At 40.3% G+C, this 20,127-nt stretch overlaps 1 protein-coding gene across 1 annotated transcript in view; it reads right to left on the bottom strand.

The window, feature by feature from the left end:
* MAPK11 (mitogen-activated protein kinase 11) overlaps positions 1–15,152 on the bottom strand; it is a 40,944-nt gene extending 25,792 nt beyond the window's left edge. Inside the window, exon 1 of the mRNA XM_058190290.1 lies at positions 14,836–15,152. Coding sequence (XP_058046273.1) covers positions 14,836–14,948 — 113 coding nt within the window. The 5' untranslated portion in view covers positions 14,949–15,152. The remainder of the gene's footprint in view (positions 1–14,835) is intronic.
* Positions 15,153–20,127: the final 4,975 nt, after the last annotated feature.

The raw sequence follows: 20,127 nt of genomic DNA on the forward strand, positions 1-20,127 counted from the left end.
GACTATATAAAGTTGATCAAGATAGCACAGAATACCTGCAAACTTTGTAACAGGTAGATAAATCAGCATACCATCTATCCATTTGTCATAAACATTCATCTTTATATAACTTGCCACCATGAGAAACTTATATACACATCAGGAAACCAATACAGAAAAAACAAAGTAAAACAGATTAGCTCTAAGATGGCAAAAGAATGTGACAAGGCTGTATATGCTTCCCTTATTTATTCAATTTACATGCTGAATAGATATTAAGGGACGATGGACTGGAGGAAGCTGAGCATGGTTTTAACACTGAAAGAAAAAAATGTCAATAGTTTTTACTAAGCTGATAACACTATCTGATAGAAAAACCCCAAAGGATCTGCAGGCTCTAGCAATAAAAATTAAGGAACACAGTGAAAAGAAATGGGATTCAAATTTAATATAAAGACGATAAAGAGGCAGACCCTTTGGGAAGGAAGGTCTGTAAATGGTTGATAGCTTCTGCCGTTTAGGGTCAACTATTAACAGTGAAGGATCAAGCAGTAAAGGGATATATTTCAGATTAGTACTTGGTAAAGCAGCCATGAAGCTCTTGGATTTATTGAGATTCTGTGGTGTGCCTGTACCTACAAAGATCCCAACTACGCAAGCCATGGAATTCCCCATGACATTCTATGGAAGCAAAAATTGGACTTTGAAGAAAGAGGGTAGAAGAGTATTGATGTTTTTGAACTTTGGTGTTGGAAAAGTCTGAGAATACCATGGCAGCTAAGAAAACAAATGAATGGATCATGGAACAGATCAAGCCTGAGTTCACTTGGGGCACAAATGACTGGCTCAGACATCCTACTTCAGACATGACATGTGAAGATCTGGCTTTCTGGAAAAAGTTCTAATACTGGGAAAAGTGGAAGGAAAGAGATGCAGATGGCCAGCAGGAAAGTGATGGACTCAGTTACAATGGAACCGAGTGCCCTGTTGGAAGACCTAAAAGAGCAGGTTAGGCATTCATTGTCATGGAGAAACTCTATGCGGCCACTGGGAGCCAAAAGTGACTTGATGGCACATAACCACTCACTCAAAGTTGTAGAAGGCCAACATACACTTAACTCCTTATGTAGGAAGGGACAATCACTTGAATGTAGCCAGCAGATCCAGTTCAGAATCAGAGAAACCTTAATTCATATAGGGGCAACAGCAACACTTTATAAATGTTCCCTGGATTAATCTTGCAGGAACAAAATACCTAAAGAAAAAACTGAACTGTTCCCAGATTCTCCTGTTCAGACTGCATTTTCACAGAACAGTCCTGAATATCTTAATTAAAGCTAAAATATTTCTAATATATGGACCTTAGTTATGCTTTCTTGAGGGACAGGGAAACTATCCCAAGTTTTGTCTTTAATTATTTTGTAACAACCACAAATGTGGTTGTTACATAACAAATTTTGTATTTTGTATCCACCCAAGGATTATCCCCAAGTGATACCTCTTTCCAACCTACCTTGACAAATAGCCAGAGAATCAGTCTCCTTAATTTGCTTCCCTATCTTCAATGTCTTCAAGGCAAGGTTGCCTTGGGAGCATCACAATCTGAATTCTGGGCCCCTGGTGACCAGATTGGAGCCTCTATTCATTAGAGTCTCTGCCATCCTGTCTAGATATATCAAATGCTAATTATGCCTGCCAAATATTGATATGCTATAATGTAATCCTCTAATGTACATCATTAATTAAAATCTACCAATTTACAATGCTATAAAAGATTGCTCCAGGCGCCACTAGCAGTAAACAAGCTTTCACAATAAATGTACAAGGCTTTGATCATTTAAGTTAACCTTGGGTGATTCAGAATCTTTTTTCCTTGCAAACAATAATAGCCACTGTCATCACCCAATGCAATCTAGAAGCAAAACAATCAAGACTACGAATATTGGTCCTGTGCATATTTGCTCCATTTAAGCAATATTGGTCCTGTGCATATTTGCTCCATTTAAACATGCTTAGAACTCAACTACATATGCTATACCAAATGTTACATATCTTGGCAGAGACTGATATTTCACAATTTGAACATTTAAAGTTCTTTTTCTAAAATATATGTTGCTAACCCACCTAGTAAAGGATTTGTAAGTGTTGGACATTGAGATTTAATGAAGTAGTGCATTGAGTAATTTATCCTGTTGTAGAAATCCAGGAATTTTATGCTGGAAAGTACAGTTGTGGCCAAAATTGTGGAAACCTTTTGGGAAAAGTGTATTTTTGATGTTTGATGGCTAAGAATACCACTTTTTTTTTGGAGTTTCAAGATGATCATATTCCACTGCTGGAATGGCTTGGGAATAGCCCAGACCTTAACCCAATTGAAATTCTATGGAGCTGACTAAAGAAACTTGTTAGTCAGAAGCATAGTCCCAATCATCCTGAAAGTCTTTGAAAAAATCATTTTGATTGTTCATTACAAAATTTTGGAAATCTCTCCCACTGTCTTACTCTAGACTAAGTGCTTCCTAGTCAAACCCTTTTGAGTTCAATTAGAACAACAGAGACTAAAGGTAAGAAGCTTCCAGGGATAGTCTTCAGTGTAGAGCACACACAAAGAATTATATCAGTAATAAGTTTTAAGAAAACTTTACAGGCTATTTCTGAATTGCCTTTCTTCAACTGTTTTTTAAAAATAATACTGCAAGCAAATCTCTCCCTCTCTCACTAGCTATGGTTTGACATTGCTATCTTGAATTTTTATGACATTCCCAAGAATACCCCATAAAGCAGAGTTCCCCAATCTTTTCGGCTTTGAGGACTGGTGGGGGGAAAGAGGAAATGGTTTGGAGCGAGTGATGGGCAAGCATGCACGAGTGCAGCTATATTTGTGCAAGCAGCAGGCACGCGTACCCACCACTTGCAGAAATGGAGCATGAGCACATGTGCCCCAGTAGTCGGCCACAGCCCGAAGGTTGGGACCCCTGCCATAAAGAAACGTAACAAAATTCTGGTGGGTTTATTGTTATATGGAAAGCCTTTGCTGTATTTTTGTACTGGCAACCCCTTCCCTGGTTTTATTTTCAGAAGTGTGTCTTTGAATTGAAAGCATGTGAGAGAAAGAAAAAATGAAGAATCTGAAGCAATTGAGGGAAACTAGTTAAAAGTGAGTGTTTTATTTGTTGAAGTTGTTTTTTGCACAGTTCTGCATTCCAAACACTATTTTCAAATTTTCTCCTCCCAAGCCCTCTTCTTCTTTTTATGCCCCTGAGGGATTATAAAACGTTTTGCTGATTCCAACATGAATCAGCATAATAATACTCCTTGTGCACAGCCCTGGGGATGAAACCAACGAGTGGGGCTTTACTATGGAAAGTCTTATCAGGCATCATGTAGCTTGATCATGGCAAGCTAGAAAACTCAAGAAAATTTTACTATTTCTGTGGAATTCATCTCCTAAACACAGAGCTGTTAATACCGTTAATAAAGAATTAATGGATAAAAAGCCAACTATTTAGTTTGTTAATAATCCCATCTATCTTTTGTTTTTGAAAATATCAGCATGTAATAGCACTAAAGTGACACTGTCTTAGTTCAGAAGTTGAGCCATGTTGCACCTACTTAATACTTGTAAGGGAGATTTATCAAGATGCTGAAGTACCAATAGCAATACTACTTAGGCTTATATACCATTTCACAGTGTTTTACAGCCCTCTCTAAGCAGTTTACAGAATCAGCATATTGCCCCCAACAATCTGGGTCCTCATTTTACTGACCTTGGAAGGATGGAAGGCTGAGTCAACCTTGTAGACTGGGAAATTGAAAAAAAAAAAACACCACCTTGTGGAAAAAGACAAAAGCAAGCCACTTTCCAGAAAAACTATGTGGATACATCCATGCCTTCAGCTTTGTGCCTGAGAGCTAAACTACACAGAATTTAGTGAAACTGAGTTTTCCAGCTGGCCATGACCAAGCTACGTGATGCCTGATAACACTTTCCATAGTAAAGCCCCACTCATTGGTTTCATCCCCAGGGCTGTGCACAAGAGTTTTATTATGCTCAATAACATAATTCACATTGGAATCAATCTTGACTAAACCAAATCAAAACAAAATTTTTACTATTTTGGAAACTACTACTTCTTCATCTATCTAGTTTCATTAGAAAAGACTGAGCACATGCTCCAGTTCAAAAGGTTACAAGCACATCGACACAATTAAATATCCAAGGAACTATTAGTTCAGTCATTGCATACAAGTTTACCAGTGGAATTTTAAGCACATAATATATACTGGGGTAGTCAACCTTTTTATACCTATCGCCCACTTTTGTATCTCTGTTAGTAGTAAAATGTTCTAACCGCCCACCGGTTCCACAGTAATGCACCGTGTATCGTCGTCTGCACATGCCTCTCGTGCATTGTGGATTGGGTTGGGGGGGGCCACGGCTACCAGCTCTGCTTATCTATTACAGCTGGGTAGTGTGGGGGGGAGATGCGCGAGCTATTCTGGGACGAGGCTCTTTTGTTTGCAGTTGCACTATATAGCGCCATTTAGTTTCACTTATGTAATGTGAACTAAACTTATGCGTGGGCGATACAAATAGTATATTTTCAGAAATTTAAATTGTCATGGGGAATTTTATGAAAACCTAATGAAAATGTTTTTAAATAATGCTATGAATTTTTTTAAAAAAGTCAATTAAATTAAAAAAAAAGGAAAGAGCTTCAGTATCGGACAAAACCCCTACCGCCCACCATGAAAGCTGGAACGCCCACTAGTGGGCGGTAGGGACCAGGTTGACTACCACTGATATATACCAATCAAGAAAGTTAAATGAATATGAAAACAAAACAACTTTCCTATATGACAAGCTAAATAAGAAAAAAAAGCCTGGTGAAAACTTAAAAGTCTATCTCTCAGTATTGTAAACTGACCTGATTCTTTCCATGTGCCATTACCATGGCATGATTCCTTGGCTTAATAAGGGTGTGGGTGTGATATGCCTCTAGACACAGATCATCTCCTATTATTTTGCTCTCGTCCTAGTTGTAAGAGGAAAAACAAGCCAAGATTGGGAATATCACGATAGCTTCTTGGAAAGATTCCTCTTTTCTTGGAAAACAAATTGTAGCTACACCCATTCTCCATGAGGCATGCTCAGTTGTGCAGAACAAAAGGGAGAAAAGGTTATGTTAGCAAAGTCTGCCCAATCCAGAAGGATCTCTGTGATATTCTTAATTCATTCTCTCCAATTAGGGGGGGTTTGGCCCAGCATCTAGAGAATACAATGTCATTGAAGGCAGCTACAAAGAAGTAACAGATTTGCTCAACTGCAATTTGTAAACATGTGATTGTAATGCTACGATTCATCGGTTCAAAGCCACACACACACACACACAAACATACACACAAATCAGCCCTTAGAATTGCTTTTATGGCTTTACAGTTGTTACATTTAGGCAATTCTTTGTTTCACAGAAACTTGCAGTATCTAACAACAGTTCTTATTCACAAGGAACCCTTGCAAGAAAAGCTTTGGTTGCTAACAAGAAAGAAATTTTTTTGTGCATCTCAAGAATTCTGTAAAATGGAACGGAGAATTTGCTGACGTGAAGGACAGATAACAAACACATTCTTTGTATTGCTAAAATACTACATTATTCAAGCTCTATTCTGGAATTCACAAATATGTTTCTATATCTTAAGAAATGCAAAGTTTCGATGTCACATTAGGACACTTGCTTATCTGATATGGATTGTGAGGAAGTGGTATTTTCCTATAATACCAATGTAGCATACTAGATTTTTTTCAAAGATAAATGTGAAAAGGGTTTTTTTTAAAAAAACACGTTTTGATGTTTTGTTACTGTATGTGGGAAATGTGTGGGGAATTAAATAATTCATATGTTTTACGTAAATTAGTTCTGAACATGAAAATCAGAAATAGGTTGTTAGCTGAGACCAGCAATTTTCCATCTTTGTTTCTGAATGTGGTCATTCTTCCTTGGACTGCAAAAAGTTCATAACAAGTTCTTGGACTAACAGCTCCTATTCAAAATAATGTAGCAGATCTTGTGTACCTATTGAAACCATTACTAAATTAAAGCAAGCCTACTCTTATCACTCATGCCTTGGTCATCTCTCAATTGGATTATTGCAATCCACTGTACAGGAAACTACTACTGAAGACCATCAAGGTACAGCTGCTTTAGAATACAGCAACTCAATCGGTTTTGGGTGCCCATTATTGCAAGAATGTACTGGCTGTTAGGTTGGCTTTCAGGTGCAATTCAAGATGCCAGTTATAAACCCCTCCATCGCTCAGAATCTGTGTACCTTCAACACCACCTTCACCCAAAAGTCTCTCCCTACCCATTAAATTTAGGAGGGACAACACTTTTTCAAACCCATTTCTGAAGGAGCAATATATTTAGGGGTCACAAGGAGGCCTTCTGCATTGCCTCTCCTCTTCTTTGGAGCAAAGAAGACAAGCACCAATCCTGGAATCATTTAGACAAGCTGCTAAAACCTGGCTATGTCAGAAAGCCTTTAGAATTGCTATAATGAAGAGTTCCCACCAGTGGTGAAATCCTCCCCGGTTTGCCACTGGTTCGGTGCCCACACATGCGCAGTGCATGCCTGCAGTGCACACCAAATGCATGCTGCGCGCGTATGCAAAATCCACACCAAATGCATGCTGCGCACGCACATGCACACCAAATGCACGCTGCGCGCCGAAAAAGGAGACTTGGGAAGGTAAATAGAACAGCAAGGGGGGGGGAACAGCTGTGCTGCGCGATTTAGATTTAGATTCACTAGAAAGCACTAAATCGGCACAGCTAAACATCGGCAATACCGGTTCGGACCAACCGGTAGCTTTTTTTTAGTACCAGTTCATTGAACCAGTGCGAACTGGTAGGATTTACCACTGTTTCCCACCCTGCAATATGTGATTGTTTTGTTTTGAAGAATGATATTCCTCAGTGTGAAAATTATTATAATACTGTCATTTATTTTCCCCCCCCCCAACTATTATGAAGTTTTCACAGAGGGTTATTCATAACAAACAAAGTGAATGATAATCAATGATCTTTTATACTCAAATCATTAGTCCCTTCCAAGGTAGTTAACACATACATAGCACAACAAAATATCCCCCACTTGAATACATGACAACAAAGTCTGGAGATGAGTTAACACTTCCTAGGTAATTGTAGAATCCCTAATTACAAAAAGGATTCTATCTGAGTTCAAAGTGTATCTAAAAATATAATCAAGGGGCAGTCACTAATCATATCTGAACCACATATAAACCATGAACTTGTTACACTAATTAGCGACAACATTATATTAACCTCAATCAAATACTGCATACATGCTATTCAGAAACTGCATGAACTTGTATTAAAAATTATTATAGCTGAGAACAAATTATTATAGCTGAAAGCAGATTTTTTATTGATGAATGAATTTTATCACTCAGAGAAGTTGCCTGAGCTACTAGAACCTTTAATCTGAAATTAAATGACAGAGAAGTGAGGGACGAGAAATCTGATGGACTGCCAATGATAGAAAATATGATTTTTGTCATCTTTCCGGGGACTGAGAGCAATACACGTTACCATTCATTTAATGACTATTCAAAGTTACAATGGCACTGAAAAATATGACTTCCATCCAGTCCTCACACTTATTAGTTTCAGTCATGTGATTGTGATCAAGGCGCTTGGCAAGAACTCATTGCAGTGTTCTATTAATACTTGATCTCCATTTCCAGCTGCTTTCCGATGAGCAAAATCAATAAGGAAGTCTGAATTGAAGTTTAAAAATTGCAGTCATGTGATGTTTCACTTAACAACCCACAGCAAAATCTGGCCATAAAATTGGGTGTTTTTATTTATTTGTTTTTTTAATTTATTTATTTGCATTTATATTCTGCCCTTCTCCGAAGACTCAGGGCGGCTTACACTATGTCAAGCAATTAAATGATGCCTCATTTAATGACCATACCATTTAACAATATAACTTCAGGACCCAAATGTGGCTATAAGGGAAGGACTACCTTCATAAATTTTCCTGCATCCTTGCAGAAACCATGAGAAGCCGAAACTTCATGTCTAAAGAGAGATATGAATCCAGTTTTTAACCCAGCATTTTCAGTCTAAGACCCTGAATCTGTCTTCTTCACTTTGGTTTTGTCCATATTTGCAGATATCATCTGGATTGTAGCCACTAATACTGATTTTAAATGAATATGTTTGGATTTTAAGGTCACTACACAAATCCATTGTAATTTATTGAATATAAGAGAGTTTCAATTTCACTTCAAAACAGCCAAGCCTGGTAAAATGGTTATGGTGCTGGACTAGGAGCAGGGAGATGTAGATTCTACTCCTCTTTAAACTATGGAAATTGCCCTTGAGCTAGTCATTCCTTTTCAGTCCAAATCAGTATCAACTGATAAACAAGCCAACCCCCCTCATCATGCATTGATTAGCTTCACTACAAAAACTAAGTAAGTGCAGTGCAAAAATAAATGGACCCTGTAAGTATGCACAATAGATGTTAAGAAAAATGATAACACTCCATCTCAAGTGATGTGCATTAGGCATAAAAAGGCAGAATAAACATGAATTAGCAGTATGGAAACTAGAAGGGGGGAGTGCCAGAAACCAGAAACCTTTCAAAACAATAATTGCTCCAAGAACAAAAGTCATGTGAAGATGAAATTTACACAGAGAAATATAGTACAACAATACCTGATTTTGATAATAGAAAAGTCTGATTCTCTAAATAGCTGCATCAAACAGCAATTCTTTTATATGCAACTGAGAATCAAATACATTCAAAATCATTTGATGAAGAGTTGAATGTAAGTAGAAAGTTTACATAATTTCTGAGCAGTGTAGTTCAAAAGAAAGTATTTTCCTAGAGCATGATGAGTCTTCTCAGGAAGAATGGAAAAACTTCTCTTGAATAATCAAAATTATGGACAATTTCCATTGGTTCAATTGGTTCAATTAAAAGACCAAAAATAATCTATTGTTGCAAGGAAGGCTTCAGTTTTGCAAAAGTTTGTAGTGTAGCTTATAGCTTACGGGTTCTGCATTTTATTTCAATGGTAGTTCTTCATTTATAATCATAATGGAGTCCAAACTTTATGTTGCTAAGTGAAACATTTGTTAAATAAATTTTGCCCCATTTTACAACCTTTCTTGCCACAGTTGTTAAGTGAATCATTGCAGTTGTTAAAGTTAGTAGCAACTGTTGTTGAGTGAATCTGGCTTCCCCAGTGACTTTGCTTGCCAGGTCACTAAAGGTGATCACATGACTCTGGGACACTGCAACCCTCATAAAAATGAGTCACTTGCCAAGTGGCCAAATTTTGATCACATGACCATGGGGATCAGTGGTGGGTTTCAAATTTTCAAAATACCAGTTCTGTGGGCGTGGCTTGGTGGGCGTGGCAGGGGAAGGTTACTGCAAAATCCCCATTTCCTCCCGATCAGCTGGGACTTAGGAGGCAGAGAATAGATGGGGGTGGGGCCAGTCAGAATTTTTGCTACTGGTTCTCCAAACTACTCAAAATTTCCACTAAAACTGGTCAGAACCTGCTGAAACCCACCTTTGATGGGGATACTGCAATGGCTGTAAGTTACTTTATTCATTTCTGTTTTAACTTTGAACAGTTACTAAATGAATTGTTGTAAGTCGAGGACTACCTGTATTGTTTCAAGTGATAGTTTTGCCTGTTTTTGTATGAGTCGTCTCTCTTATAAATCACTTTTGCCACGAATCGGCATGTTGTACAAACATTACCAAGTTAGCAATATGAGATAAGCAAACTAACCTAATGTAGCCAATGTAGGACAGAAAACAGTAATTCTTCTTACCACTTTACCGGTAGAATGTAAAGCAGTTGTTGGAATAATTCTCTATATTGATACATTGCTACACTAGCTTCTCAGAAATTAAACTGTGCAATGACTCTGCAAAAGCACTGGCAAAAGTGGAGAGGAAGGGGAGGAAAAATCAATGTTTGGACAGTCTACCTGCAAATACACTTTATTTTCTTATGATCGTATAGCATTTCTTCTAACACTGTCCAAAGTGATTTTAAAAACTGCCCAAAGCTGCAGATCACTCAATAGCATTGGATGTGAATAAATGTGCTTAAGAAATTTGTGATCACAATGGGATCATTTTCTAAGTTGCCGACATGTAAAAATGAGAACCATACCTCATTAACACTGTTTTGTGGGGTTCAAAGGTTCAGTTGGTATGAAGATGATGTATGAGTGCCTTTTCTAGTGAGCTAGTTTCAGATAAGGTGAACTTAACTGAGTTAAATCTAAATATGGAGTATCAAGATGAAGAGAAGATATCCTTCTTCTCTAGTTCATATCAGACTGCAGTTAGAATATCATGTCCAATTCTGGATATCGCATTTTGAGAAAGACATGGACAAACTGGAGCATGTCTAGAAAAGAGCATTCAAGATGATAAAAAGAGTGATGTGTTCAGTCTGGAGGAAAAAAACCCTGCACTTTTACCTTTGAGGATGATGTATCTCCCCCACACTTTGTGATCCTCACTCTGAATATGTTCTTGTATTCTTCCAAGTTCCTCACCTCTAACCTAGGTTAAAGCTCAATATTCAAGCATTATTTGCACAATTTTAAAAATACGCAAGCTGGCTTTGACATGATTTTTATGGATTATTTAATTTGCCAAGGCCCAAAAAGAGGATTCTCTGACAAAGTACAGTGGCTTTATGATTCATCTTCATAGTAAGAATATGCCAAATTAGACATCCTACCTCTTAAGAGAGTTGAGCTTGGTGGGGAGTTCAAGCAGAGCCTTTTGTATAGGCACAGTTACTAATGGACTTTTATCTTGGATAGTTCAGGGTCTCTCTCTTTCCTCCCACAGGCTCTGAAACAGCCACTAAAGTTCTTTTTTATTGTGTGTGTGTATCAATTATTTTTACTATTGCATAGTTACATTTCTCAGAAATAATGTATCTCTAATTTCACACCTCCACTGATTAATCAACTATGGCACAAGCTGTTCATTGCTAAAGGTCTGGTTTTTTGCCTGAAAGACAGAAAATGCAGATGCCATTTGAATGAATAATGGCGTTTACTACCACATACTACCAGCTTTCATCTTCTTCTATTCATGTGATCAAATTATTCTTTTACTTGAAGCTCCTTGAAAATCATTCTGATTTAATTCATTAGATGCATATCCTTCCTTCCCTCTAAGAGTGCGTGGTGGCACAAGGACCATTCTCTCCTTCAATCTTCCTCACAATCATAACCGGTCAAGGAAGCCTGGTCTGAAAAGTAATGGTTGTTACTTTTGAAAAGTACTGAAGTAGTCTTTACTACTGAAAAGTAAAGTTTCCCAGTGAGCTTGGATTTGAACCTGCTTTTTTTCCCCCAAGTCTAGTCCAATTCCTTAACTTTACACCATACTGACTCTCAGTGATTGGCCATGTCCAATACTAGACCATAGTATAGAGGAAGCATTTACAAGAGTACCAGTATTTAACACACAAAAGATCCCATTAACCCCCAAGTGAAAAAGTTCACCTGACTGAATGAATAATGACTAAAGATCTCCTTGCACTCATCTCAGTTCTTGATAACCACACGGATACATCCTAGCAGGTTTCTTAAAAAGAATGCAGAAGTTTGCTATTGCCTTCTCAGCAAATATACCAACACAGTGACTTGAATAATCTCAGCAACAGTTATATCAAAATCAACACTGGGCAGTTATGGAATACACTTCAATCCTCAGTAAAGTTCATCAAAGCTTAATGGACATAAAAGAGAGCTAAATGTCTATGGAGATACTCGGTCATTCAGGTCATGGTTGTCCCAAAGGTGCTTTTTCAAAAGGCATCTGGACTTTGTTTTTCATCTAAGAATGAGAAGTGAAATGTCTTCAAGAAAAAAACAAAATCCAGTTGCCTTTTGAAAAAAGCATCTTTGGGTAAAAGAGAACTACATCATCTCTTACAGTCTGACCTTTCCAGTCCATGTTTCCAAAATGGACAGCCAAATTCTCTGTGAATTTCTGAGGCAAGACATAAATATACCTATGGTCATTTTATGTCCATAGGACTTGGTTTCCTGTCTTTGAACATGAAAGATCCATTTCATTGTTTAAGCAAACAGCGATAAGCCAATTTTTCAACAATGTTCTATTTGTCTTCTAAAACTAACTTAGCTCATAGCAATCAATACATCCTGTGACAAGTTCCAAATATTTGTAATAAAATCTTGTGAACTAATGATCTATCTTCATACTGCTGCCCAATTTATATGAGACAAAATTCTGCCTAGTCAGGTCATTCATCATATTTATGTTTTCATCATATTTATAAATCACTATATAAACTATACATATTATGCAAAGTGAACTTTCACCACTATCCACTAAAAATAACTCTTCTGGATAATTAGAGAATTACTTTTTTCTGTTTGGCACCCATATCTCTCCTTGTACTTTATTGCACCGAATCTTGTTTGCTGTTCTGCTAGTCATACATCCAACTTAAAGAGATTAAATGTCTGCAGTTTTTGGCCAGTTGCTTTAAACTTCACTTTAGAATTATTTGGTGACATTCAGAAACGTGGCTACCTTACTGCTCAGGACAACTACAAACATATTTTGAATAAGTTAAACAGCATTAGCTCCAATATAAATTCCTTTCACATTGAAAACTTGTCCCATTAATTCCCAAACTCCACTTACTTCTGACTGCACAAAAGAAAACAAACAAAGCTAAGGTTATGTCTTTTTCTTACATGTATGTTTCTTCTTTCTTCTATCAGCCACCCCAAGCCACATGCCTTGGTTTACTTTCCCCCAACTGATTTCTCATCTAGAGATTTGTTTAACCATGGTTTTTTAGCCTGAGGTCTAATTATACAAACACTAATAACATAAACCGTGATGCATAATTTTTAATTACTTGAATAACAGTTAACCCAGAGGTTCCCAATCTTTTTCGCCCGCGGCTCCCCCGGAAATCCGACCTGCAACTGCGCATGCGCACCAGACGCGCCCGCGGCTCCCCGGAAATCCGACCTGCAACTGCGCATGCGCACCAGACGCCCCAGAAATGGCACATCAGCGCCGGACCCAGCGGGCGCAGATATTCCGCGGCGCCCCCATGACGATAGCGCGGCTCCCTGGGGAGCCGCGGCTCACAGTTTGGGAATCACTGAGTTAACCCAAAGGAACACCACGTGATACATAGCAATCATGTGGTATATAAAGAGGAAAGATAACAATTGTTTGAAATGTGATCTAGAGAAATGGGGTTGCTCAATTCTCTTTCACAAAGGCTGGTGCACCACCCCAAAATATTGCTAACAGGTTCTAAAACAGCACTTCAGATTTGATCTTAATAGCTGCAGGAAGAAAAGCCCCCCTCCCCCCCCAAAGTCCTATTCCCAGTTGCAGCTCAGTGGAAAAAGAGGGAAGGTCTTTAAAAATAGCCTGGGGAAACCTCTTTCAGTAGCTGGCATGGTCTGGGGTTACCCTTAGCAACCTGGGAAGAATTCCAGGCTGAATTGCATTGTGAGAGCCCTGTCTCTGCTCCAAAGCCCAGTGGGGGCAGGGAAGAGACAGGAATCTGAACACAAAACCCACTGGGTTGCACAATTCAGAGCAACAAGCAAGACGAACAAAGCCCATTATACCGCACACCTTTTGCACACCACCCTTACCCACTAGGGCTCTGCTTACACCTGCTCCAAACAAAAGATGGTTTGTCTGAAAAAGGTCCCAAGACTTTATTAAAAGCCCTGCTCCATCTGTCTCATTACTTGCAATTCTTTTTCAAGAGCATTTTCGAGTGCCTCTTTTGATTCCCCCAAAATAATTATTTTTATATACACTAAGTGGGATCAAGTTCTATGCCTTGACACCCACCTACCCCTCTTCCAAATATTAACACCCCACCCCACTTTGGCCTATTGCTTCCTGCAAGCCATAAACAATAAAAACCACTTCTTGTTAAGTCAAACACTCCAGAAAAGCAAATCAATCAGCCTATTCAGGCGTCCTTCTCCGGCACATTATCTAGGCCTGCAATTCAGGATGCTGCATCGCTCCTTCTCTCCACCCCAAAAACTCCCCGCCTGCCTTAACTGTAACCCACTCGCCGGCTTGTGCAAGTCGGTGAACCACACGACGTAACCGAAGGGCTTGTGTGTGTGTGTGGGGGGGGGTCTCAAACGAAACGAAGCAACCCCCCCTCATTCCACTCTCCCCAAACGCGCAACTTCTCCCTCGCACGCGCGCACACTCACACAACACGTACAGCCCGGACAAAATGAAAACTGAAGCTTTGGCCTATTGTGTGAACTTAAGCACCGGGTTCTAAGTGACCTCCTTCCCGCTCCCACCCCCGAGGGGGGAGGGCGCGGTTTTTTCGGTTTTTTGTTTTTAACACAAGTCGGCCTTGCTGTCTTGCCGGTGGCGACGGCCACCCTCAGCCGCCCCCTCCCCCCCCCCAACCCGTCAATTATTCCACGCCGGCAACCGGGGTCTCTCCAGATGCCACCGGAGCCTTGTGCTGCTGTGGGTGTTTCCCATTGTGCGCGTCCTCGAGCTCCACACACGCCCAGCACAAGACAGGCCGTGTGTGTGTGTGTGTTTCTAGCTAGTTAAGCTGTTCCGCATTGTTAGTTCCTAAATGGAGGGGCGGCGGGGTGGGGGGGTTGTTACTCTAAGCCTTCACTTGAGGTTCCTCGTCCCTCCGCCTCCCGCCCCGGATAGAGATGCCCGAAAGCGCATCCCGGCACCTGCCCCGCTGCCTTCGCCCCCTCCGGCACCTACCACACGGAGCCGTAAGCCCCCGAGCCCACCGGGGTCAAGTGCTGATAGCGCTGCGGAACCTCCCACACTGTTTTATTCAAATCCTGCTTATAGAAGCCGCCTCGCTCAGACATTTTTCGGAGCCGGCGACGGCGGCAGCAGCAGCAGCGGCGGCGACTGAGTTGCAGCTGGAAGTGGAAGAGCAAAACTGAGCCAGCGGGGAGGAAACCGGGGGAGGGAAAGGGAGGGGAAGGGAAGGGAGGAGGCCAGCAGACGTCGCTGAGGAGATGGAGGAGGAGGAGGAGAAGGAGAGAGCGAAAGGAGATGAATGGAGCGGCTGAGCAGAGTAAGAAGAGGAGAAACCGGGGGATAGATTTTCCCCTTTCCCATCGGAATCCTGGCCATTGGTCAAGCAGCCTCACCGCCCGGCTTTAGCCGTTTGAAAGAAAAAGGGTTGCTCCATGCAACGCTACTTTGTTCCCCCCCGAAGCTGGGTCTTCCTTTCCACGTGCTTCCCAGTCCCAATTCCATCGTTCTCTCCCCGGCACATCCAAGACCCAGAGATCATGGGAATGATACATCAGATCGAATGGAAAATCCTATGCAAATCTAAAGAGGGAGATGTCACAAGAAGAGGAATAGGTTTGGGCAGGCTCGCCAAACTAGTTTTTCCTATGTTTAGTTTCCCTGGGAGTAGGACTAAAAATTCATTCAATTCAAGAGGGAGACTTTGGTTTCTTTTTATATCTCGGTTCAGGGAAAGTCACTTGGATGCTACAGTAGCCATCCTAAGTGCTACTGTAAACTAATATGAAGATGAGATGTAATATTCAGGGAGGCATGAGAGATTGGCATGAGGAAACCACAACTAAATTTGGGGCCCTCGTGGTTAACTACTTCAATAAGTGGAGACACACCTTCTTTCACGCTTTATGTTTGTTCAGTTATTTGTCTCTAGGCCCTGCATTCTTTCTGTAGCACACTTAAACGATTATTAAAATAGAACATTAAATAGAATAATTTAACCCACTGCAGTAAACTGATCACACAACTGTAGTAAGTGACTTTGAGAGAGCAGACTAAGCTTTCAGCAGATGTAGCTGAACTATTCTTTGGAAAACAGAAAGAAAAACAACCCCAAGGACACCTTAAAACTGGGGGGTCCTTGGTGCTCTCTGAACTTAGTTGTTTGCTTCCAGATGTTTCACAATGCAACTAGGTAACCTCATCAGTGTTTTAAGTGTGGGGCTTGCTCTCTCTTTCTATACAGTAGCAGCTGCTGGTGGAGCTGTGGTAGTTCCTTGATCAGAGTATTGTGCTGGAATAGGATAGAATAACAGAGTTGAGAGGGAGGTTTTCTTAGTCCAACCCGCTGCTTAGACTCTAGTCTATACCATTTCAAACAAATAGTTGTCCAATCTCTTTAAAACTTCCAGTGATGGAGCATTCACAACTTATGGAGGCAAGTTGTTCCACTGATTAATTGTTCTGTCAGGAAATTTCTTCTTAGTTCTAAATTGCTTCTCTCCTTGGTTGTGTTCTGCTTGATTGTTTGCTTCCTATTAATCCTCATTTATCTGGTGTTGACTGCTAGGGAGGATGTGTTCTGGTCTTTTTGTTTACTTCTTAGCTTTCTTATTGTGTCTTTTGGATGGTGTATAAGTACAGTTTATTTCTCTGTTTCTATTGATGGCTGATTTGTCTGAATGCCAAGCTTCCAAGAATTCCCCAGTGTTTTGCATTTAGCTTGGCCTAGGATGTTCACAGTTTCCCAGCTGCAACTATGGTTGAGCCTGTCCATGTGTCCATGAGATCAAGAAGTTCAGGAGTATCTTCTGACTGCTACTTGGTGTTCATGGAGGCACTTTGCTAATCTTCTGTTTATCTGCCCTATATAGTGGCTGTTACAGTCCTTACACTGTATATTGTAGATGGCATCTGATTTTTTCTTCTTCTTGAACAACTAGGTCCATGATGGTGAACCTATGGCACACATGCCACAGGTGGCACATGGAGCCATATTGGTGGACATGCAAGCGTTGCCTTAGCTCAGCTCTGGCACGCATGGATGCACCAGCCAGCTGATTTTCGGGCCTTCCGGTCCCACTGGAAGTCGGCGAATGGGCTGTTTCTGGCCTCTGGAGGGCCTCCAGGGGGGTGGGGAAGGCCAACTTCACCCTCCCCAGGCTCCAAGAAAGCCTCTGGAGCTTGGGGATGTCGAAAAACAGGCCTACTGGGCCCACCGGGCCATCATGTGCCAAAAGTGAGGGGAGCACAGGGGGGTGTCACGTGTGGGGGCAGGGTGCATTGAATTATGGGTGTGACCCCCCCCATGCTCCCCCCACTTTTGGCACGTGGGGGCAAAAAGGCTAGGCATCACTGGACTAAGTGCTTTGGTTTATTTTATTTTTTGGAGGGCTTTAGTTGCTTTGGTATGCTATGATAACACCATGTGGTTCTAATAGTATGTTGATTTTTTCTGAGATGTTTTTGATGTATGGGGGTATCCTTTCCATAGTTTGAGTTGGTTATGTTGTAATGTTTGCCAGGCAATTTTGATAAAGTTGCATGGGTATCCATTTTGTTGAAAGATGTTGTATAGACAGTCGGTTTCCTTTTACTGGTGTTCTGGCTTGCTGCGCTGCAGTACATTTGTGGATATCTGCATAATGTTCTTAGACAGCTTCTCTTGTGGGAGGTTGGGTTGTTACTTTAGTAGTGGAGCACTTGGATAGTCTGGGTTGTTTTTTAAAAGACTCACATTTCTAATTTGCCAACATTTCCTTTGCTGATGAGGATATCCAAGAATGGTATTGTGTTGTTTTTTTCCCCCTTGTGAATTTTATTCTTTTGAAGATCTTGATTGTTTCACTTTGTAGGGTAAATGTTGCTGCCTAGGACAGTGGTCTCCAGCTTTTCTGGCTTCATCGACTGCAACGGTGATGGTGGCAGCAGGGGGGAGGAGGAGATGGTTTTGCATGCACAACCTAATCCTTTGCATGCACAAATGAAACTTCATGCGCTTGCCTCTGCTTGCATGGCTCAGTTTTCAATGGCCGTGGACTGGTGGTATTGGTCTGCGGCCTGGGGATTAGGATCCTAGCGAACAGTCAGACAGAAGGTGCAAGACCCCACAGTCAGTTAACAGTCAGAAAAAGAAACTTGGAAGGAGCAGCCCTAATGGATCAAACAGTTACAAGTGGAAGCCAGAAATGTGTATCTTCAGACTTGCAAGACTATGTTAACGTAGCGTTCATTAAGTAGAATTATTTCATCTTGTCATGTTTCCTGTCTAGTTTTCCTGTGAGGACTTGCACCAATTTTGCAAATCTGAAGGCACAAATTTTATGCCTCATAACTGACATAGTAAGGCGGATCCTTCCAAACATACATGAAGTGTTAATACACTTTATAATGCCTTGATAAGGCCACACTTGGAATACTGCATTCAGTTTTAGTCGCCACGATGTAAAAAAGATGTGGAGACTCTAGAAAGAGTGCAGAGAAGAACAATAAAGATGATTAGGGGACTGGAGGCTAAAACATGAAGAACGGTTGCAGGAACTGGGTATGTCAGAGGAAAGAAGGACTAGCGGAGACATGAAAAGAAGAACTAAGGGAGACATGATAGCAGTGTTCCAATATCTCAAAGAAGAGGGAGTCAAGCTATTCTCCAAAGCACCTGAAGGTAGGACAAGAAGCAATGGGTGGAAACTAATCAAGGAGAGAAGCAACTTAGAACTAAGGAGAAATTTCCTGACAGAACAATTAATAAGTGGAACGACTTACCTGCAGAAATTGTGAATGCTCCAACACTGGAAATTTTTAAGAAAATGTCGGATAACCATCTGTCTGAGATGGTGTAGGGTTTCCTGTCTGGGCAGGGGGTTGGACTAGAAGGCCTCCAAGGTCCCTTCCAACTCTGTTGTTGTTGTTGTTGTTGAGGTCCCTTCCAACTCTGTTGTTGTTGTTGTTGTTGTTGTTGTTGTTGTTATTATTATTATTATTATTATTATTATTATTATTATTATTATTATTATTATTATTATACAATAGAGACCTCACCATTATCTTTCTCTTATGTTTGCAGTTCTGTTTTGCATGGATAAGCCACCTTATTACACTTTTATATATTGCAATATTTTGTTTTCAGGCTACACTTCAGATTTCAATAAAATTCACCTGGGACACATCAATGGCAAATATATAATGCAACTAAGCTATATGAATATATTTCCATTTGGAACTAAACTTACTATTGACCATTAGGAGTTTTTCAATGCTATCCCATGAAATGCTCCACGTAACTTTAAAAGCTTGCTGACATTAATACTCTCCCCTTTGAACTTGTGCCAAAGAAAGATGACTATGCCACTGTTGTATCTTCTGAAAAGTCAGCTCAACAATTCCTTCCCACCAATTTTGGCTCAGGGAGAGAAAATCATATTATCATTTTTTATTAAAAGGAGAGAAACAGGACCCTGGGCTTAACACAGCCCCCAAGTTATTGTTCCACTGAGTTTAATTCCATGAATAAGATGGTACCAGCTCCTAGCTAGTTTCTATCACAATCACAAGATGAAAATGTACCAGAAAAGAATTCCACGGTGAAAATTGGTTGTTAATGGACTGATATTGCAAAAACAAGTAAGGCCTGTCTAATAAGGACTGAATCTGGGAGAACCTGGTTTTAAACTTTTAATACATGACAGAATAAATGGGTTTTTCCTGCTTGCAATAAGTTCAGGCCACATCCATCCAATCTTTATTTTGATCGTAGACCATGATAAAATAAAGTCAAGAATTACAGACATTTCAGTGATCATTCTGGAATTTATAAGAGGTTAAAAACACTAAAAACTAGTATGGATGACATAATATTATATACAGTGTATTAAAACATTAAAGTCTTCCTACAAAATTCTTTACCAAAATTATTAATTAAAACGAAGAGGGCTCTGTAGTTATAAAAAGGATATATAGATAAAGAATAAAAGGGTTTCAGTGAGTTTACTCATGCTGTGTATCCTTGTTTAGGGATCTTAATTGCTACCAGGTAGAATCTACCAGCATAATAAGATGATCCTCATTTAACAACCACTTGTTCAGCAACGGTTCAAATTTGCAGTGGTGCTGAACGAACGACATTTATGTCTGGTCCTTGACGTTCTGGCTGTTGTAGTGCCCTCACGGTCAAGTGATCACAATTGAGACACTCAGTAACCAGCCTGGATTTCCAACCGTTGCAGTGACCCACAGTTAGATAATTGCAATTTGCCCTCTTCCCTGCTGGCTTCCCACAAACAAAATCAA

This window comes from Ahaetulla prasina, chromosome 7 (genome assembly GCF_028640845.1).
Source record: "Ahaetulla prasina isolate Xishuangbanna chromosome 7, ASM2864084v1, whole genome shotgun sequence".
Classification (NCBI taxonomy): Eukaryota; Metazoa; Chordata; class Lepidosauria; order Squamata; family Colubridae; genus Ahaetulla; species Ahaetulla prasina.